This window comes from Lytechinus pictus, chromosome 7 (assembly GCF_037042905.1).
Source record: "Lytechinus pictus isolate F3 Inbred chromosome 7, Lp3.0, whole genome shotgun sequence".
Classification (NCBI taxonomy): domain Eukaryota; kingdom Metazoa; phylum Echinodermata; class Echinoidea; order Temnopleuroida; family Toxopneustidae; genus Lytechinus; species Lytechinus pictus.
This window is the reverse complement of record NC_087251.1, coordinates 18,783,465-18,801,759: the sequence shown is the minus strand read 5'-3', so window position 1 is coordinate 18,801,759 and position 18,295 is coordinate 18,783,465. Positions and strand designations below refer to the sequence as shown.

Here is an 18,295-nt window from a genome sequence, read left to right as displayed (position 1 = left end):
AAATACAAATATGTTACATAACCATTTTGACAATATGATTTTCTAATGTGAAATCACAATACATTTATAGCATTATGAATACTTTCTGGTTCCAACAGGCAAATTTCTGCATAACAAATGTAAGCCAAATGTATTAAGCTGATCCATTTTGATCTACAAGGTCTGTAAGACCCTTTACAAAACTTGTGAATTGTTATTGATAAAACATGTAACATTTAATAAATTATTCAATATCTTCTTACAATTCTATCAAAGTGGTGGTACATAGTACATTAGCCTGTTAGATATTTATGTTTAAGCTTAGGCCCCTTTTGACTTTCTAAGATATTTATGTTCTCAGATTGAAAACAGGTAAAGAGCACCACTGTAGATATCATACATCAATACTAGTCTGCAGGCACAGACCCTGATTGAAACTTTGATCAATAAGTGTGTCTCCATGCAAAGACTAGCACATACAAAACTTGCTGTTTCAAGAGGGCCTTCAGTACACAAGGCATGAGTAGGCTGCAATTCAGACCCTTTACTCGGGTGAAGGGTTTGCACAGTAACCTACATCAATACTGCACATATGCATCCTGTCTTGTCACCTGCATAAAGTTCTGCATACTGTAAAAATGTAATGTGCACGTGAGATCAGGGTCCTCCTTTCAGTGATGGTCACTATTCCAATTTATTACTAAATCACATGTGTAGGCCTACATGTACCTCCAAAATTAAAGGTGAGGAAAATAAAATCATGTTTTAGTTGATGTCTTTTGCAATTTTATAATAACAAATTATTTTGGCATGGATCTTGATCCCTCAAAAATACTAAGTATTCCTTCTTTTTAGTATGAAACCATTTCTCATGCTTTGAATGGAATGAAAATCAGAAGATAAAATCTTTGTAGCTTTTTATATGCAGGCACTAAGTTTGTAATGAGAGAAGTGTTCAAAAGGCCTTTTACAAAATAAAAGAGAAAAATATTACTGATTGAGGGTGCTAAATATTCACTAATGCAAAATCAATTTTCTCAAAAATTAACGGATGAAAAATATGTAACAATTACTGAAATATTATAAGATTGGAATATTAAATGATAGTGATACCCCAATAAAGTCCTGAAGCCAAACCAAACGGATGTTCACCAAACTTGGCACTTCCAAACCGAACACCTATTTTATTTATTTATTTATTTTGTTTTGTTTACCCGGGGTAACCCCATCAGTGGACTAAGCACTGCAGTATAAAATGCCAGGTGCATTTATAAATTGCCATGGATCTCAAACTGATTTTGATTGGGACTCCATATATTTAAATATAAAATAATAGACATTTTTAATGGTTAGTGATTAAGCACAATAAGAATTCCACACAAAAAGATATTTTTAAATCTAATAGCATTGGCCTAATCTTTGATTCAATTCTAAATATAAATTTCAAAATTTGTAATTGATTTTTTTTCTCCATAACATGAGAGGACATTTGAAGCTAAACTCGGTATAAAAGTGTGGGTGAATATGTATATGGCCGTAATCAATCATAGTTGTTATAAATAGTCATAATTGTTTTTTATTTAAAAAGAAAGTACACAAGACATAAACAGGGGCCGCGGAACTGGGGGGGCTTCAGCCCCCCCACTTTTTTCCAAAACCGTGTACAAAAACGTAAAAATTACCATATGATTGTGATTTTTAGCATGGTCAGCCCCCCCCCAACTTTGAACACCGGTCCGCGGCCCCTGATAAATTCCTTCCTCATAACTGACAAAATTTATCTTTCACCTTCTGAAATGTCCAAATAATTATTCATTAGGGTAGAAATAGAAATCTAAATAAAATAAAAGATCAAAAAGTCAAAGCAAAGGGAAGCAACGCCATGATCACGTTCCGAACAGGAAATAGTTGATCTGGAAGTATATGGCCAAATCGTTCATAGTAGTAATCAGTCATAATTGTTTTGTATTAATTAAAAGAAAATAGACAAGACATGAATTCCTTCCTCATAACTGACAAACAGAAAAATTACTTTTGCCCTTATGAGTTCTGAAATATCCAAATAAATAAGAAATGAGGGTAGAAATAGAATTTTAAATAACAGAAAAGAACAAAAAGTCAAAGAAAAACGAAGCAAAGATGCCACGATTGTGTTTGGGAAATCATTGATCTGGAAAGTTGAAACAAAACAACCTGCACTCAGCTGCTAATATACTTGAAAAATTCACATTCCGAATATGAGGCGTTCCTCCAAAGTCAATATTTTCTAAAAAGTGGTTTAATCTTGTCAATTACTGAAAATAATAAGATAAATGATCTTTTCCATCTTGGTCCTGAATGATCGACATCTGGTGATTATTTTCACAATACTAAAATACACAGTACAGTCCAATGCACTCATTTTCATATTGGAAATGTGTTTGAAGTCACTTAGCGTCGATCTTTCAGGACCAAGAATGGACTGATAATTTATCTTTTTAGAGTAATAAATCGACTAGATTAAACCACTTTTAAGGAAATATATGGACTTTGGAAAACATTTCATATTATTTGGAATATGAATTTAACCAGTAAAATAGCATTTGAGTGAAGGTTGTCTGTCTTGTGGTTCGACATTCCCGATCAACACTCTCCGATAGGGGTAGCTGTCTTTGTATGACATTGTTATCGATCACAATCATAACTACATGAAATAATCCTTAAAAATATTCTGTTCTTTGAAATTCTGTTTCTATCCTCATTCTCTCATTTGATTTTTTTTTTCCTTTGGTACTTTTATTTAATTTGAAATGAAAATAAAAAGAACTTTTACTATTTTTTCTGAAAATATATAAAAAAATTATGCAACAAGTTTTATAAAGTCTATTCTTAAAAAAAAAAATTTGTTTCAACTTTCAAGTATAGTCACATATTGTATCACCAGACACTATCATGATTCCGGATGCACAGATTTCTGCTTACGAAAGCAATTTTGTAGGCGTAGCATAGGACTACCGTAAACAGTTCAATTCCACAGACCAATAAATGGAACAAGAATGCAAAAACGAGACGAAAGAAATATAAGTTTTACCTTTTTTATCTCTAAAATTACAAAAAATGCTTAAAATACCAGATTACATAGCTTTGCATTAACAATTGATACATTTTCTGGTGGAAACGCACGCCTGATTTGCCGACTTTCAATCTAGGCTGCGCCTTCAACTGTTGACATGCGATGTAGGCTATGCTGGCAATGTATAATATGTCCTCATCACTGTGAGTATTATTACAGCCGTCAACAATTGAACTTGATGAGCGTCACAAGCATACAAATAATAAATATTGGAAAGATACATGGAACATGCACCTAACATGAAAAAATTATATTAGGCCTATTTAGCAAAGACAAATTTATTTCCAACATCTGCTCAAATTCAAAGCAAACGAAATCTTAAAATTTGCGCATAATATGATATATGAAGAAAAAATAACACCAATTCTTATTCACACTATCATTTATCAAGAATATCATCATCCATCTGGCGCACATCCAGAAACATGATGTAATTTGTCACACACAAAAATAATTGTTTTTTCTTGGAGGGGTATGCGGCAAGTGCGATGCAAAGAAAACGGTGGTAAATATGAAATAATTTTTACTTATTCATTATTTTCATATCTGGAATAGCAAGTGTGAATTTTTCTTAAATCTATTTCCTCTAATTGTCCTCTTTAAAGCACTGAAATTAAAGGTGTCTGGCAATAGGATATAGGGGAGATCGGGTTAGTTGGAACGCGGGGTAAGTTGAAACATTGTAATTTTCTTTAACGCCTGTAAAATAAATTTATGCAATACTGATCTCAATTTATTGCTATTAATAATACAACAGTATTGTATTATTAATAGCAATAAATTGGGGGCAGTATTGCATAAATTCATTTTACAGGCGTTAAAGAAAATTACAATGTTTCAACTTACCCCGTGTTCCAACTAACCCCAATCTCCCCTACTACCATATCTGACAGACATTGGTTACGACGAATGTTACATGCTTCAGGGCTAGTGATCTCTTCTTTTATGTTGTAATTCATTTAGTCATACATTGCAGAACCCAAAACCTAACCAAAGTTCAGGAAAAAATTCCTGAACTCTGCTGAACTGAACCCGAACATGCCACCTGACTTGCAGCGCTACCCTAATATAATTTCAAGTAAAGAAGTGTTTTTTCTTCTTCTTTCCTTGGTTGGCAACCAGTCAGGATTGACTATTTTTGCCACAGCTTTTGTTCATTTTCAACAGCTTATTTTTTTTCCTTCTCTTTTCTTGTTATTTTTCTTTTCTTCTGTTTTCTTTTCTTTTCTTATTATTTTTCTCTTTTTTCCTCTTATTTTTTATTTTTTCTCTTTTTTTCTATTCTTTTTCTTTTCTCTTTTTTCTTTTTATTTCTTTTTTTTTTCGTTTCTTTTCTTTTGTTCTTTTTTCTTTTCTTGTTTCATTTTTTTTCCTGCATTTTTTCTATTTTCTTCTTCTTCTTTTCTTTTCTTCTTATATAGACATATTGTATTTTTGTCCTTTTAAAATAGTAATTTTCCTTTTTTTGTATGCGTTCTGTTTCTTGCAGCACGTTTGATTTTCTTCTGCTACAGTAAGCTGCAACAGAGAAAACAAAAGTAAACTGGATTTGTGGCCTGATAAAACTTCAGGTTTCGGGACACCGAAAACTAAAGTGTATCATTAGCCTTGGGTCAAACTCTAAGAGTGTAGTCTAACTCAACATGCTTATTTATGAGAGCAGCATTGCCGTTTATAAAATATTAAAACAAGACAAGTCAACATTAATGATTAGACCTAACTTATTTTCACAATTATCAGATTAAGTTATTTTCCAACACGTCCAAAGCTGCATTTTTAAAGTTTTACAAAAGTCTCTGATAAATCAGAATCTGCTGGAAATTCAAATTTCAGCTGTCTACATTCAAAATGTTTCCTGATGAATGTTGGGTCGGGCCACTCATTCGCGTATACCCGGAACTTCCAGGCCAGTGCCATTCACACGTATTGCGAGGTTAGTATATGGGCCAGTGCAAACCAGGAACTGATTACAGCCTTACATTAACCTATTTAGTGAGGCAAGAATGAAGAAACAAACGTCGACGTGCACTGGGCATGGAAAATCATACCCGAAAACTACACCTCTTAAGAAAGGAATGTGTGTCTACTTACAACCAGTTTCTTGCTGAATTTCTTCAATTTCCTCCTGCTGAAGGAGTGAGGATGTCCTAGAACCCATTACCAATGATTTCAAATTAAACCTAACTTAGTTTGAGAGGTGTATTGCGTTTATTCGATCGGCGAGCGCGAGTGATGACACGGACAATAGGGCCGACTCGAGTCGAAAAAATTCGCTGTAGTCTAGTCTAGACGGCTCCCAGTCTTTACCAAAATACGGCACGCCAGAGTAAGGGTTCAATATCGCCATATTACTATTCCATATTAACTTTTTAAAGTCATTTTCACTGGGGGTATGAAAAATTAATCATTAAAAAATACCCATTAATTTCAGCGCTAAAATTAGATGTTTATTTCGCCATTTATGCACATTCAATGTGAAATGAGATCATAACAAAATACCACCAAAAAACAACATTCACATATTATTGGCTCTCCGTAGTACCGGTAGATGGGGATGTCCCTTATTCTCAGTGCATGCATAGCGCATGTACATGCTGTATTGTACGTGATTGGAAGACGAAATGGAAATGGCGTGTTGGCGTTGGACTGCCGTGGAAAAGGATCTTCTCTTGATCCATTCTTGTAGAGAAGTTGAATAACCGAAGGCGTTCTTGGGCTAAATTCTAGGTAAGGCCTGTAGCTATTTTTATTCCTTGTCCTAGATCTCGGATTTAAACCTTAAAATAAAAACAAATTTTAGAGAAAAGCGTATAACTACGTCTTTTAAAATTATTTTAATCTTCATCTTGCTATCTCGAATCTCAATGGTGATGGTGATGAATGATGATGGAGATGGTGCATTGATCATGGAGCTGGATATGGTACACTGATGATGATGATGATGATAATGATGAATTGATGATGATGATGCTAATGCTGCTGCTGATGAATTGTGGTGGTGATGGTGGTGGTGGACCATGGTGGTCATGGTGGTGGTGGTGATGGTGCATATTGGTGGTAATGTTTTTTTATGATCACTCCCATTTGAAATTGCAGTTTATCACTGTTGTGCACTGTAGGCCTACGTGTTTGGTTTCATTTTCTCTTTAAGAAATAAGTTAATTATCTGAATTGCCTGGGGGGGGCCACTTATGCATTGACGAGTGGATACCATGCGCGACTAAAAAAACACGTAAAAAAGATGTCTTCTTCAAGATAGGGCACGTTACGTACGTAACGTGATAAGGGTGTCAAAAACACAAAATATTGAAAAAAGGGTATCTATTTCGCTCGGAAAAATATACGTGTTTAGGGTCAAATATGCGGGGATGATAAAACAAAATCAAAATGTTTTATAAAGGATGTCCTTTTTGCCCCAACACTACGTGTTTAGAGTCTGATTTGCGCGAGGTGTGGAAGGTGGGGCCGTACTAAATCAAATAATGGTGACTAAAGGTAAAACTGACAACCGGCGGATGCGTGACATAACAATAAAATACCTCTGTACTTGTTTAGGGGTTCATTTCAGGGAATACTTGCTAAGAGTATCGTTTTGTTTCCAATACTTGTTAAGGGGTGCATTTACAGAATATGGAAAATACATCGCGCTGTACTTGTTTAGGGGCTCAGTTCTGGGAATACTTGCCAATAGTATTTGTTTCCAATACTTGTTAAGGGTAGGGTTTCACACGCCAATACTTGTTAAGGGGTGCATTTTCAGAAATGGAAAATACGTGTTTAGGGTGCTTTTCAAGACCCCGTGGTCGCGCGTGGTATCCACTCGTCAATGGAAGTGGCCCCCCGGGCTGAATTGCCACCTACCTACACTGTATCTGTGCATGGTGACTGGTGGGACACCTAGTTATTGTTTAAAATTAGACTTTCTAATATATCAATCTATATTGTGTTTAATAGTCACTCAGTTTGGCTTTTCTCATGATATAGATCTGTGTTCAGCTGTTTGTTGTTGTTTTTCAAGATACAATAGCCTTGAGCAATATTTTTCATTCTGTAGTGTATTTTTTAATGACATTGGGGTAATATATTTTCAATGTAATTGTTATGTAATAAAGCATGTGTAATTCACTGTATGTGGGATATGTTGTAAACAGTTTGAAATTATTTAACTCAATTGGTAAAATACTAGGAAAGTAGAAATAATTATTTCATTTGATTTGTTTTATTACTGTATTGCAAGATAAACAATTGTGAAATATCTATGTGATTTATCTGTATTTGAAACTTGGATATGAAAAATGTGTTAGGCCTATATGGAAATTCTTATTGAAGGAAAACATTCTTTACCAATAAAGGTAATTTGTGGGATGATAAAATTAATCATATATGAATGGAGTGTGTTTTTAGCTGTTTATACTTGAAAGCTTATATTTTTTGAAATATGAAATACAATAAGTTTTTAAACTGCATACATAGTCATATATGGTTGATTATGCTAAACTCCCCAATAATATTAAAGAATGTTCTTCTCTTGATCTATTTAAAAGTCAAGTCCACCCCATACAAATGTTGATTTGATTCAATAGATAAAAATCAAACTAGCACAACACTGAACATTTCATCAAAATCGGATGTAAAATAAGAAAGTTATGGCATCTTAAAGTTTCGCTTAGTTTTCTTCTGTGCACAAGTCAGTGGTCATGCAAATGAGACAGTCACTGATGTCCCTCACTCACTATTTTTCTTGTTTTTTTATTGTTTAAATTATACAGTATTTCATTTTTTACATATTTGACAATAAGGACCAACTTGTCTGACCCATATAGTATTATACAATGCCAATTCCACATGTTCAGGGAGGAATCAATCATTTTTTTACTTGACAATGAGGAGAAAATTAGTATATTTCATATTTCATGTAAGAAATACAAAAGAAACAGTGAGTGGATGACGTCATCAGTCACCCCATTTGCATACCGACCAGGATGTGCATAACTGTTTTTTAAAATGTCATAACTTTCTTATTTTATATCCGATTTTGATGAAATATTCAATGCTGTGCTTGTTGGAATTTTCTCTTTTTATTCAAATCAATTTTTTGTTGGGGTGGGCTTGTCCTTTAAGTCTATGTTATAGTGTTACATTTTCCAAAGAAAAATTTGAATTCTCCTAATATTGATGCATTAATTATGTAGTTCCAAATTCAGTCTCAAATATGTATAATGATGTATTTAGGTTCAATATGATTGTTTTTCATTTTCTTTCTTTCTCTCTCTCTCTCTTTCTTTCTTTTTTCTCATGCTACCTTAAGTTTTAGAGCACTAAGAGACTTAACTGTAATTTGTGCCATAAAAAAATTAGTACCGGTATTATTATTGTTATTATTATGCTGTTCAATAATTCAGTTCAGAAAAGTTCTAGAAAGTCTACATTTACCAATCATTGAGTTGAGAGATGCCCTATTGCAAATATGGGATGTGTTAAAAGCCAAATATTAGATATTGTATAGGCCTATATGTTCCCTAGATCAATTCACATTTTCACAAGGGAACATCAACCTTTGTGCTCATACAATGAAGAATACTGTAGAAAGGGAATGTGGAAATGAGGAAGGAATCAATCGTTGTTTGTGTCCAATCTTTACACAAGGCTGTAAAGTTTTCTATTATTAAACTTGCCCTTAGAGTGCAGACCTTGAAGGTCACCTGATTGGAGGAGCATGAAAAGGGGTCAGCCATGCATGTACTTATGATAAGTGATTCTCTAGTGGAATATTCACACCTGCCTAATTAAAAAAAATACCCATTAACCCATTGCCTATTGGAACCAGATGGTCCTTATAGAAAGCATATATGGGGATTCCAGAATTCAGTAAGCAAGGGGTTAAGAGGCTTGATCAGGTCTCCTGCATTCACACTTCCTGCAGAGATGCAACTCTACAGTTTTCAGGCCCTAAACAACTTCCCATTATTTTCAGGCCTTATCAGGCTTTAAAGATAAATACTAGTTAGTGGTAACGATCTCAAAATGAGTTCAAACAGAATCCAATAAAATTACCACCAAAGTGTTTGTGCCAAGGAGCTCTGGAAGAAAATGCATAATTGCTGTCAAATGAGCAAAATAAGTGCGGAATTCCATCAAATGTCGGGTAGTTTTGAAGCAATATTAAAATGCTGTCCCACACATGCTTTTCTATTTTAGTGATCATCAGAATTATTGATTTTGATAGATTTCATGATTTTACAAAGATATGTTTACATGAATGTACCAGATCTAGAAGTATGATAATATTTTGACAATGGAACATGATTTAAAAGACTTACTCATGAAATAATTGTTTGCTGCAACTACTGTCTTTTACCTTTAATTGTTTAGACTGTAAAATCAAATGGCATCCCTTGAGCCAGATTTATAGTTCTTAAACCTTCTGAGGGTGCAAAGGATATAATTTGAATAGTTCATATTGTTGTAAAAAACTTTGTGTATTCTTCTTTCCTGCCTCAGATTCCTGCAAAGTAATCATGAGGGTTGAATTTTGTCATGGTTAATCTAATATGTGACGTGGAAAGTAAGGATGGGTAAAACAGGTTTGACAATGGCATAAAATTGTAAGCAAAGAGATTAAGAGAAGTATGGAAAGCAAAGTGTGAAATAGACAATTAAATCAAACATTAAATATTCATCCCTTACAAAAGTATTCATCAATTTGGGGATATTGTATTTTGAGAGTGCTTGCCTTCACACATGCAATGCCCTGGGCCGTTGCATTAAAGTTATAGTGTACAATTATATTAAAATTTCATGAAATCCTTTTGGCCATTGCATGATAATCTTTAACTTGGTAGCGAGTAGCGACCATTGCATTTCAAAGTTTAATACTGTACTAATAGCCTTTCTTCAACAGGGCCCAACTGGCCTTGATATTTTTTTCTGATTTGTTATCTTGGCAACAAGGGGAGCATTTAGAGGTATTGCAAGTGATGACTTAGAATTAACACTGATTGATAAAATAAGATTATTTGCCTCCATTATTTGCATTTCTAATCAACCATAGTGGTTACTGACCAATCAGGTACAACTTGTCTCTGTCTTTATTTTAACCCTGGAAGAAAAGTCAAGAGGTAGATTGATTGTTTAGTTTAACATTGTGCATTTTAAGAGTAAACTTAGTAAATTACACACCTTCAGGGTGAGACAGTTCCAGTATAAATTGAACTATTCTCTGCACCTAGTTTTTATTAATTTACTTAAATAATCAAAAAGTTTAGTTTCTTTTTATCAAGGAGCATGAAGGTACTTTTTTTTTGCTTTTTACAGGGACTTCTAGCAGTAATGGATCACTTAGGAAATTAGCATTTCTCCGCTGACTATCTGAGGCTCCTGTGAACACAGAGTAATCAACCATGTTGGGGCTCTCTAGTGCAAGCAACTGGATCGTCTTTGTGTGCTACATGGTCTTCTGTGTGAACCATAGTAAGCTGGATATTGTTTGATTCTTTCTGTCCTTTTGATATTGGCTTTAGTTTAATGAGATATTTGAATATGAAATTATTTTGATATAGATATACCATACTTTGCAGTTTTGCATTTTTTTTTGTCACAATCTTTATTCAATTTAACCAAGTTATTAGAAATTAATGGACCTGTATCAAACTGTATTGAACTCCTATACCTTTACTAGTCTAGTAGTCTTTTTTTTCAAATACAATTTTGTTTATTATTTCAGTTGCATATTTATTTAACTTATTTACTTAAAATTATTTGAGTCGCATATCTGTTGAATCTGTTCAACACCCCCCCCCACATCTTTACATAATTGTTTGAACTACTACCTGTAGTTTTGATTTACATGGATATCTTTATATCCATTTTATTATGTTGTTATACATGATATATTGAATATTTTCCCTTTATATTCTATTGCTTAGGCATCTTGGTAACATGGACACAGAACAAGAAGAAAGGTTACAGTTACAATGCAACAGCAGCAATATTACATATAGATGCTCTTAAGCTTCTGGTATCTACTGTTTTGGCACTTTATAGGTGAGATACGCTTTGTTTACAGACTTTAATTAAGATTGAAATATATTTTTGAAACTATGATCTTATTGTCATATACCAGGTACTATTTTGTATGATATTGTTTCTTAAATGTAATTTATTTTTCAGCAACTGTCAATGAGTCAAGATAATGTGCCATATCTGTGCTGTTTTCTTTAAAGAGTACATTTAGTATTTATTGCCTAGAGAAATAGAGATAAATCTATCATTTTTTGGCAATCTATTACCGCCATTTCCTGGATAACTTTTTTTATTCATAACATACATGTTCACAAACTTTTGAATTCTAGAGATTATTACTTGCTTTAAAAAAAATAATTTATACATGCAGACTCTTTCAATTTTATTTTCAATATCTTTTATTTTTTATTATTAATGTTTATTTTTGGTATATGCACATATATGATATGAATATTGGTCAGCAGCAGGACTGAAAGGGGCGATTTACATTATCATTACTAATATAAAAAAAACATAGCTACAAGTACAGTAAATAGAATTTTGGGCCTATTGCAGGGATTGAATTGCATCAATAATTGTGGAATCAATAATGATTGATGCCATAATAATTTCAATTGATTGCTCAACTAGCTTTAAACCATGTCAAATACTGTAATATGTGGGCTTTATGATAGAAAACAAGCAAAAATATCTACCATTTCCTTTCTATTCAATTTGTCACCATATGTCGCACCTGTGCTTGGGAGAGATTTGAACAGAATTACTGTTACATGTGACCTCTCCTCCAGCTTTCAATCATTGGGGCTGAAGATGAAGGCTGTATTTGTCTTTATATGAACAATTATTATATTTTCTTGTTCTTTAACATCTTTCTTTACCTAGATTTTCTTTTCATGGAGTTGTTAAAGATGTTTCAAAGAATACCAGAGGTAAGATTTCATTCTACAAAGTTTCAAATTTTACTCTACAATGATATGCTTGGTGAAAAAATATTCAGGGCATAATTGTTTCATGCAAACTGCACGATTACCCATTTTTTATGTGTCAGTTTCATGTTTAATGCTATAAAAACTTGAATAAAAATAATGATTTAATTCCTTAAATTAACAATGCCATGGACACCAAATTCACTATTTCAATGCAAATTGGAATTTGTCAAACTTCTTAATACATTCCTTATGAATATTAAACAATTAAAATCTTTTGTTTGCAGGACTGCCTTAAATGGTTCCTTTGGAAATAAGTTTTAAATTTAAATTTCAAATTGGAATAAGGTTTGGATGAGACAAATAGCATCGTGGCTATTGTTTAGATATATTTACCATTATCTGGCTCTTGATTATTAGAAGGAAAAAGAAATCTTTGAAATCACCGCCAGGGCAAACATTTGTCTTATAGGAGACATAGCTAAGCGCACATTGCACAAGTACATATAGTTTTGATAGCATTGTTGATCTTTCTTTATAATGGGAGCTTGTTCAACTTTTTCAACTTACTCCATGTCATCTTATCTAATATTTGTCTAACATACCCCCGGGGGGGCCACTTACATTGACGAGTGGATAGCATGCGCGACCAAAAAAACACGTAAAAAGGATGTCTTTTTCAAGATAGGGCACGTTACGTACGTAACGTAATAAGGGTGTCAAAAACGCTAAAATAATGAAAAAAGGGTATCTATTTCGCTAGGAAAGCTACGTGTTTAGGGTCGAATTTGCGAGGGTATAAAAATCAAGACTAAAATGTTTTATAAAGGATGTACTTTTTGCTCCAAGAGTCAACACTACGTGTTTAGAGTATGATTTGCGCGAGTTGGGCTGTTAAACCCATGCAATGATGTAGGTAAAGGTAAAACCGACTGACGTGACATACCGCTGTACTTGTTTAGGGGTTCAATTCAGGGAATACTTGCAATTAGTATCGTTTTGTTTCCAATACTTGTTAAGGGTAGGGTTTCACACGCCAATACGTATTAAGGGTTGCAATTTTAGAATATGGAAAATACGTGTTTAGGGTGCTTTTTGAGATCTCATGGTCGCGCATGGTATCCACTCGTGAATGGAAGTGGCCCCCCCCCCCCCCCGGGAACATACCCTATTGCTGTTATAGCACATAACATCAATAAGTGCTGTCTATATTAAACTCTATTCTCATCTACATGTATGTTCATAAACTTGTTTAACATGTAATGGGGATGCTCAAAGCAGGCATGGAAGTGATCTATAATGTAGTCTTCCAAACAAGTTTGGAAAACCACCTTGCAATGTGGTTTTCAAGACTGCTTTGCCACATTAAACTGGTTTAAGTGTAGGTGAGGACACAGCCAGTCTTTGGGAAGATTTTCAGAGAGATAATTGCGTTCTGCATTTGTTGGTATTAGCAGGTGTGAGATCTCCATGTATTTGAATCACTGCTCTGTTTGGATAGAAATTTATTTGTAAATTTTTTTTCTCATAAGTACTATAAAAACTTGTTCACATGAATAGATTTGAAAATTGTTTTCTTACCTGTTCCTTTATTTTCAGTACTTGCTTTGTACTTCATTCCTGCTTTTCTGTATGCTGTCTTCAATAATTTGACCTTCCTAAACTTGACAAAATTTGACCCAACATCATACTCCATTTTGATGCAGATCAAGATTGTGATATCAGGAGTTGTTTACCAGGTAATATTAATATGACACTTTTGTATCCTTTCTATGGTAGTCATCATGATTAGGCATAGATAAGAGAAAATAGTGGTTTAGTCAGCATAAGTATTTTATTCAGGGGTTTTTTTTTGGGGGGGGGGAGCTGGCAGTATGTGGGTCTCTTGAATGGAGACCAATATGGGAGAAAGTTAAGAAAATTGATTGTTCAAAATGAATCAAAGACCATCTAATTTTTATCATTGAGAACTTACATCCCAAGATCTAGTAAAGAGATGTCTTTATTGAGGTTATGCAAGTAATGATACTTGTATCTCTAGTTCTAATACTCTCCTGTGTTTTTTTTTATGGTAGTTATTGCACCTTCCTTTTCCTTTTCTATTCTTAGGTTCTCTTTGACAGAAAGCTAAGTGGCAAGCAATGGTTATCTCTTGTCTTCCTTATGTTTGGTTGTATGATGAACCAACTGAATCCAGCCTACTTTGCTTCCTACAAACCTAATGGCACCAGTCAGCTCACAGAGGATTCACAGAGCAGCCTTTTGACCTTTAACCCCGCCATCATCTTCATCCTACTGCAGCTGCTATGTTCAACCATTGCAGGTGTCTACACTGAACTCCTCATCAAACACCATAGCAAAGGTCTTGATTTATGGATTCAGAACATCTTCATGTACTCCAACTCCATCATCTGCGGTCTCATCTTGTATGCAGCCTCGGGTCAACCGTATCAAAAACTCTTTGTGCTGATGGAAGGCAGTGCCTCCGCCATGGACCGCTTCAAAGTGGGTGCTGTCATTTGCAACATGGCAGCCATGGGCATCGTCACTGCCATCTTCCTCAAAACGCTCAATTCAATCGTTAAAAATTTTGCCACTGCTCTGGAAGTCATCATGGCCAGTTTACTGTCATGGATATTTTTTGGTATTCCTGTAAATCTGTTTACTGCCATAGCCATTCTAGTGATCCTGATATCTATTTATGTGTACTCCAGAAATCCACTCGCTCAGCAACCGGTACTAGTTAAACGTCGCAAAACAAAGGTTTCCGAGAGTGATCCTGGAAATGAACATGTGTCTAATATGACAAATACTGGCAAGCTTCATTAACTTTGAAGGCATTTGATTTCAAGGTTGATTATTATACACGTGTATCCAATCAAATAAAGTCAAGAGGGGTAAGCAACTTTTTCCCTAAAAATTGAATTCAAGACTGTTAAATTAAGATATATTTCATACAGGGTATCAGTAGGTCTCATTATTGATATTGTAAGGATTTGGAATAAAAACTTACTTTCCTCATTTATCTCTATTGAAGGATGTGCAATCTAGTTAGGGCTGCACAATATTTTGACATTCATTTATCACCAGGGCCCCATCTTACAAAGAGTTAAGATTGATCTGATCAATCTCAAGTATATGGAAATCCATCAATGTCATAAGTTTTTCTTCAGGAAATTTGCACGAAATCCTTTGAAAGCAAAGAGAAGCACACTTAATTTTCAAGAAAACAGTGAATGTATGAATGTACATCATATATCTAAAAAAATATCTTGAAGAAACATGTATTTTAGATGTTGACGTTGCTGGCTTTCCATAGTTGTGATTGGTTGGATTAATCGTAAATCTTTGTGCGATGGGGCCTAGATGTTATATCACAATAAGGCTATACATCATGTCCCATCAAAAGTTGTCAGATAATGTTTGTATGTTGTACATGCAGGGGGAAAGAAGTGACAGGGGCTTGACACAGGAGTTTGATTTTGTTTTATGGCTTCTCTTTCACTCATTTACAACAATTTGATGCAGTTTGATTGTTGGAAGTAACCTAATGTGTTACAATTGAAATACTGTATTGTTATTTATTTGTTTCAGTGTCACTGTGTCTGAATTATGCAGCCCCCATTCTGATCTCGCTTAAGTTTGCTATGAAGTAACTTCTCAGAGAGCATTGTATTTAACAATCTGGGACTGAACCACATCTTAAACTCTGCCCTAAGGGACAAAGTACTAGAGAATATTATCTATCCAAAGGCTAATATGATACAGGATCTAAACGTACTTCTTTCCATTATCTTAACCACTGTCTTTAGCAACACTAAGTAGGGTCATGTTCAATATTTCAGTTTTATCTAATAATAATAATAATACTCAATACGCAAATTACAGTTAAGTCTCTTAGTGCTCTGAAAAGGTAGTATAAGAAAAAAAAGGAAAGAACATTCTACATTGAACGTAAATACATCATTATACATAACTTAAAATACATCATTATACATATTTGAGACTGAATTTTGAAAATTTGGAATTACATGATATCGCCATCAATATTAGGAAAATTTGAATTTGAATTTATCTTTGGAAAAAGTAACACTTTAAAATAGACTTAAATAGATCAAGAGAAGAAAATTCTTGAATATTACCAGGAAGTATATTCCATAGTTTTAATATGGAATGAATATTGAAATGCCCTTTGCCCATATGAAATTGTATTAACATTTAAGGGATTCAACATCTTTGTTACTTGAAAGTAGCTGCCTAATTGGGTGCTACTCATTGAGAAGCTGTTGTAAGTATAAAAGGGCCACATTATACTGACATTTAAAAGCAATTACAAGAAGTTTGAACATCAATCTATCTTTCATTGGTAACTAATGTAAGCTGCGAAGTATCTGGAATATGTACAGTATATAGATTTTATGTTTTGAAATTGATTCAAGTGTTTACTTACAGTACTAAAAACATTTGAATTATAAAGCGAGTTATGATCCCAACATGGTTGGAGTTTGTTGTTTTAAATCCGTGAGCTGTCTATCACACAAAAGTGCTGTGCTATATTAAGTACAGATATCTCTGTGATGTCTATTTATCTCATTTCTGTCTTGATTGTATACTTTGGACTGTCCTCAAAGTCACCCATACTATATTGTATCATGCCTCTTTATCTCAACGGATGCAAATATAGGTGTTTTCGGACCTCTCGATCACAAGAAGACTTAAAAATTATGAGGACTTGTTTTATCATAATCTATTATTATTTCCGTATTCACACTTGTGTTTCATTTTCTTATTCATTTGATATGAAAGTTTGTACATGTATGTAGATTCAGAATTTGTTGTTGTTTTTATATAGAATTGAATGTCATTTCATGATTAATGCAATACGGTATTTTGTCATTTCAATTATTGCGTGCCAGATTGCTTGCTTAAGTTACAAGGTCAATCAACTTATCCTGCTCACCATTTAAGTAGATAATAAATTAGGGGGATCAGCCCACTATGATTTAACCCAATGGAGACTGAATGATTTTGCTACAACACACGTTTTCCATAGACTTCAGAACACATATATGTGGGCTCAGTCCGTCTGCAATGGGTTACTGTATACTATGGCTTGTATTCTGAAAGCTTGTTTCATTAAAACTATGGTCTAAGTTTGTGCTAAGATTATGGGAAGCCAAAATACAGTGTATGTAAAACTTTTGTTTTTTTACATTTAACTTGTGAGGAAAGAGTCACTATAAAGTGATAATTGCCTGATATATTAACTACATCAAAATTGGAAAATTAACAAGAAACAAATTTTAAGAAACAACAATTTTCATAGTGTTTTCTTCAAATGTTGATGTACCTTAGAGGAAAAATTATTATTCATTTCAGAAATCATTAAAATTTAGCCAGATCAGAAATTTTATAAGTGATCAAGGCATTTCTCATTAATGAAATTCTTAATCTGAATACATGTACGTATTGTCACAGTTTTTATTCACCATTTATTACACTGAGCTTTGGACCAATAAATTTGGGATTTAAACAAATGTTTTTTATTTAATCTGCCCCTACTTTGGCATTTATTCATGTTATTATTAATGTTGACTGTACATATCCCACATGCTGGTATCAAGCTACCAAGTAATATTTGGTAGACCCATGTTGTCAAGTAAAGTGGTATTTCTTTTTATTACAAGACTGCAAATTACGTCCTTGGATTTCATTCAAAACTTTGAATGTGTGCTTTCCCTATGGTAGCCCGAAATAATAGAAAAAAATAATAATACTATTCATACTTTCATTTTGTATACCTCTGGGCCCTGCTGCATAAAATTTACTATTATAGTTACTTTGCCGTCCAGTAATAGCATCCATGAATTTGATTGGCTATTGAGCATTGTTACCATGGTAATTACCATTGGAGGGCAAGGTTACCTTAATATCTTTATGCAATGTAACCCTGGTTTGGTGCTTTAATGGTCAAGAAGCAAGTGCTAATTCCTCTTCTCTTACCTAGACAGATAAAATAATACTGATAACCCAATTATCTACCATTTGATGTCCTATTTGGTAATTAAGTTTACCATAGATTTAATCAAGGTATATGTTAAACTTTGTGCAGATTACAGCCACTTGGCCTTGACTCTAATTCACTAAAGAACTTGATAGGTGCTATTTACAAAGGATATCATTAAGTGGAATTCAATGAATAAAAATGATGTTTCATTCATTAACTTTGAAATGTGTGATCATTGTCTTTGACGAG

The 18,295-nt window shown here is 33.7% G+C and overlaps 2 protein-coding genes across 3 annotated transcripts in view; one reads left to right on the top strand and one right to left on the bottom strand.

The window, feature by feature from the left end:
• Window positions 1-5,663, bottom strand: part of LOC129264818 (calcineurin B homologous protein 1-like) — a 15,913-nt gene extending 10,250 nt beyond the window's left edge. Inside the window, exon 1 of the mRNA XM_054902765.2 lies at window positions 5,183-5,663. Within this exon, the coding sequence (XP_054758740.1) occupies window positions 5,183-5,249 (67 nt within the window). The 5' untranslated portion in view covers window positions 5,250-5,663. The remainder of the gene's footprint in view (window positions 1-5,182) is intronic.
• Window positions 5,061-18,263, top strand: LOC129264820 (UDP-galactose transporter senju-like). 2 transcript variants are annotated; one of them, XM_054902766.2, is made up of 6 exons: window positions 5,061-5,818; window positions 10,406-10,561; window positions 11,017-11,134; window positions 11,996-12,042; window positions 13,639-13,778; window positions 14,149-18,263. In XM_054902766.2, exons 2-6 carry the CDS (start codon window positions 10,492-10,494, stop codon window positions 14,866-14,868), a joined length of 1,095 nt encoding a protein of 364 aa, XP_054758741.2. In that variant the 5' UTR covers window positions 5,061-5,818; window positions 10,406-10,491; the 3' UTR covers window positions 14,869-18,263. The 2 variants fall into 2 exon arrangements, with proteins under 2 accessions (XP_054758741.2, XP_063958213.1); XM_064102143.1 differs by lacking the exon at window positions 5,061-5,818 and adding an exon at window positions 10,217-10,277.
• Window positions 18,264-18,295: the final 32 nt, after the last annotated feature.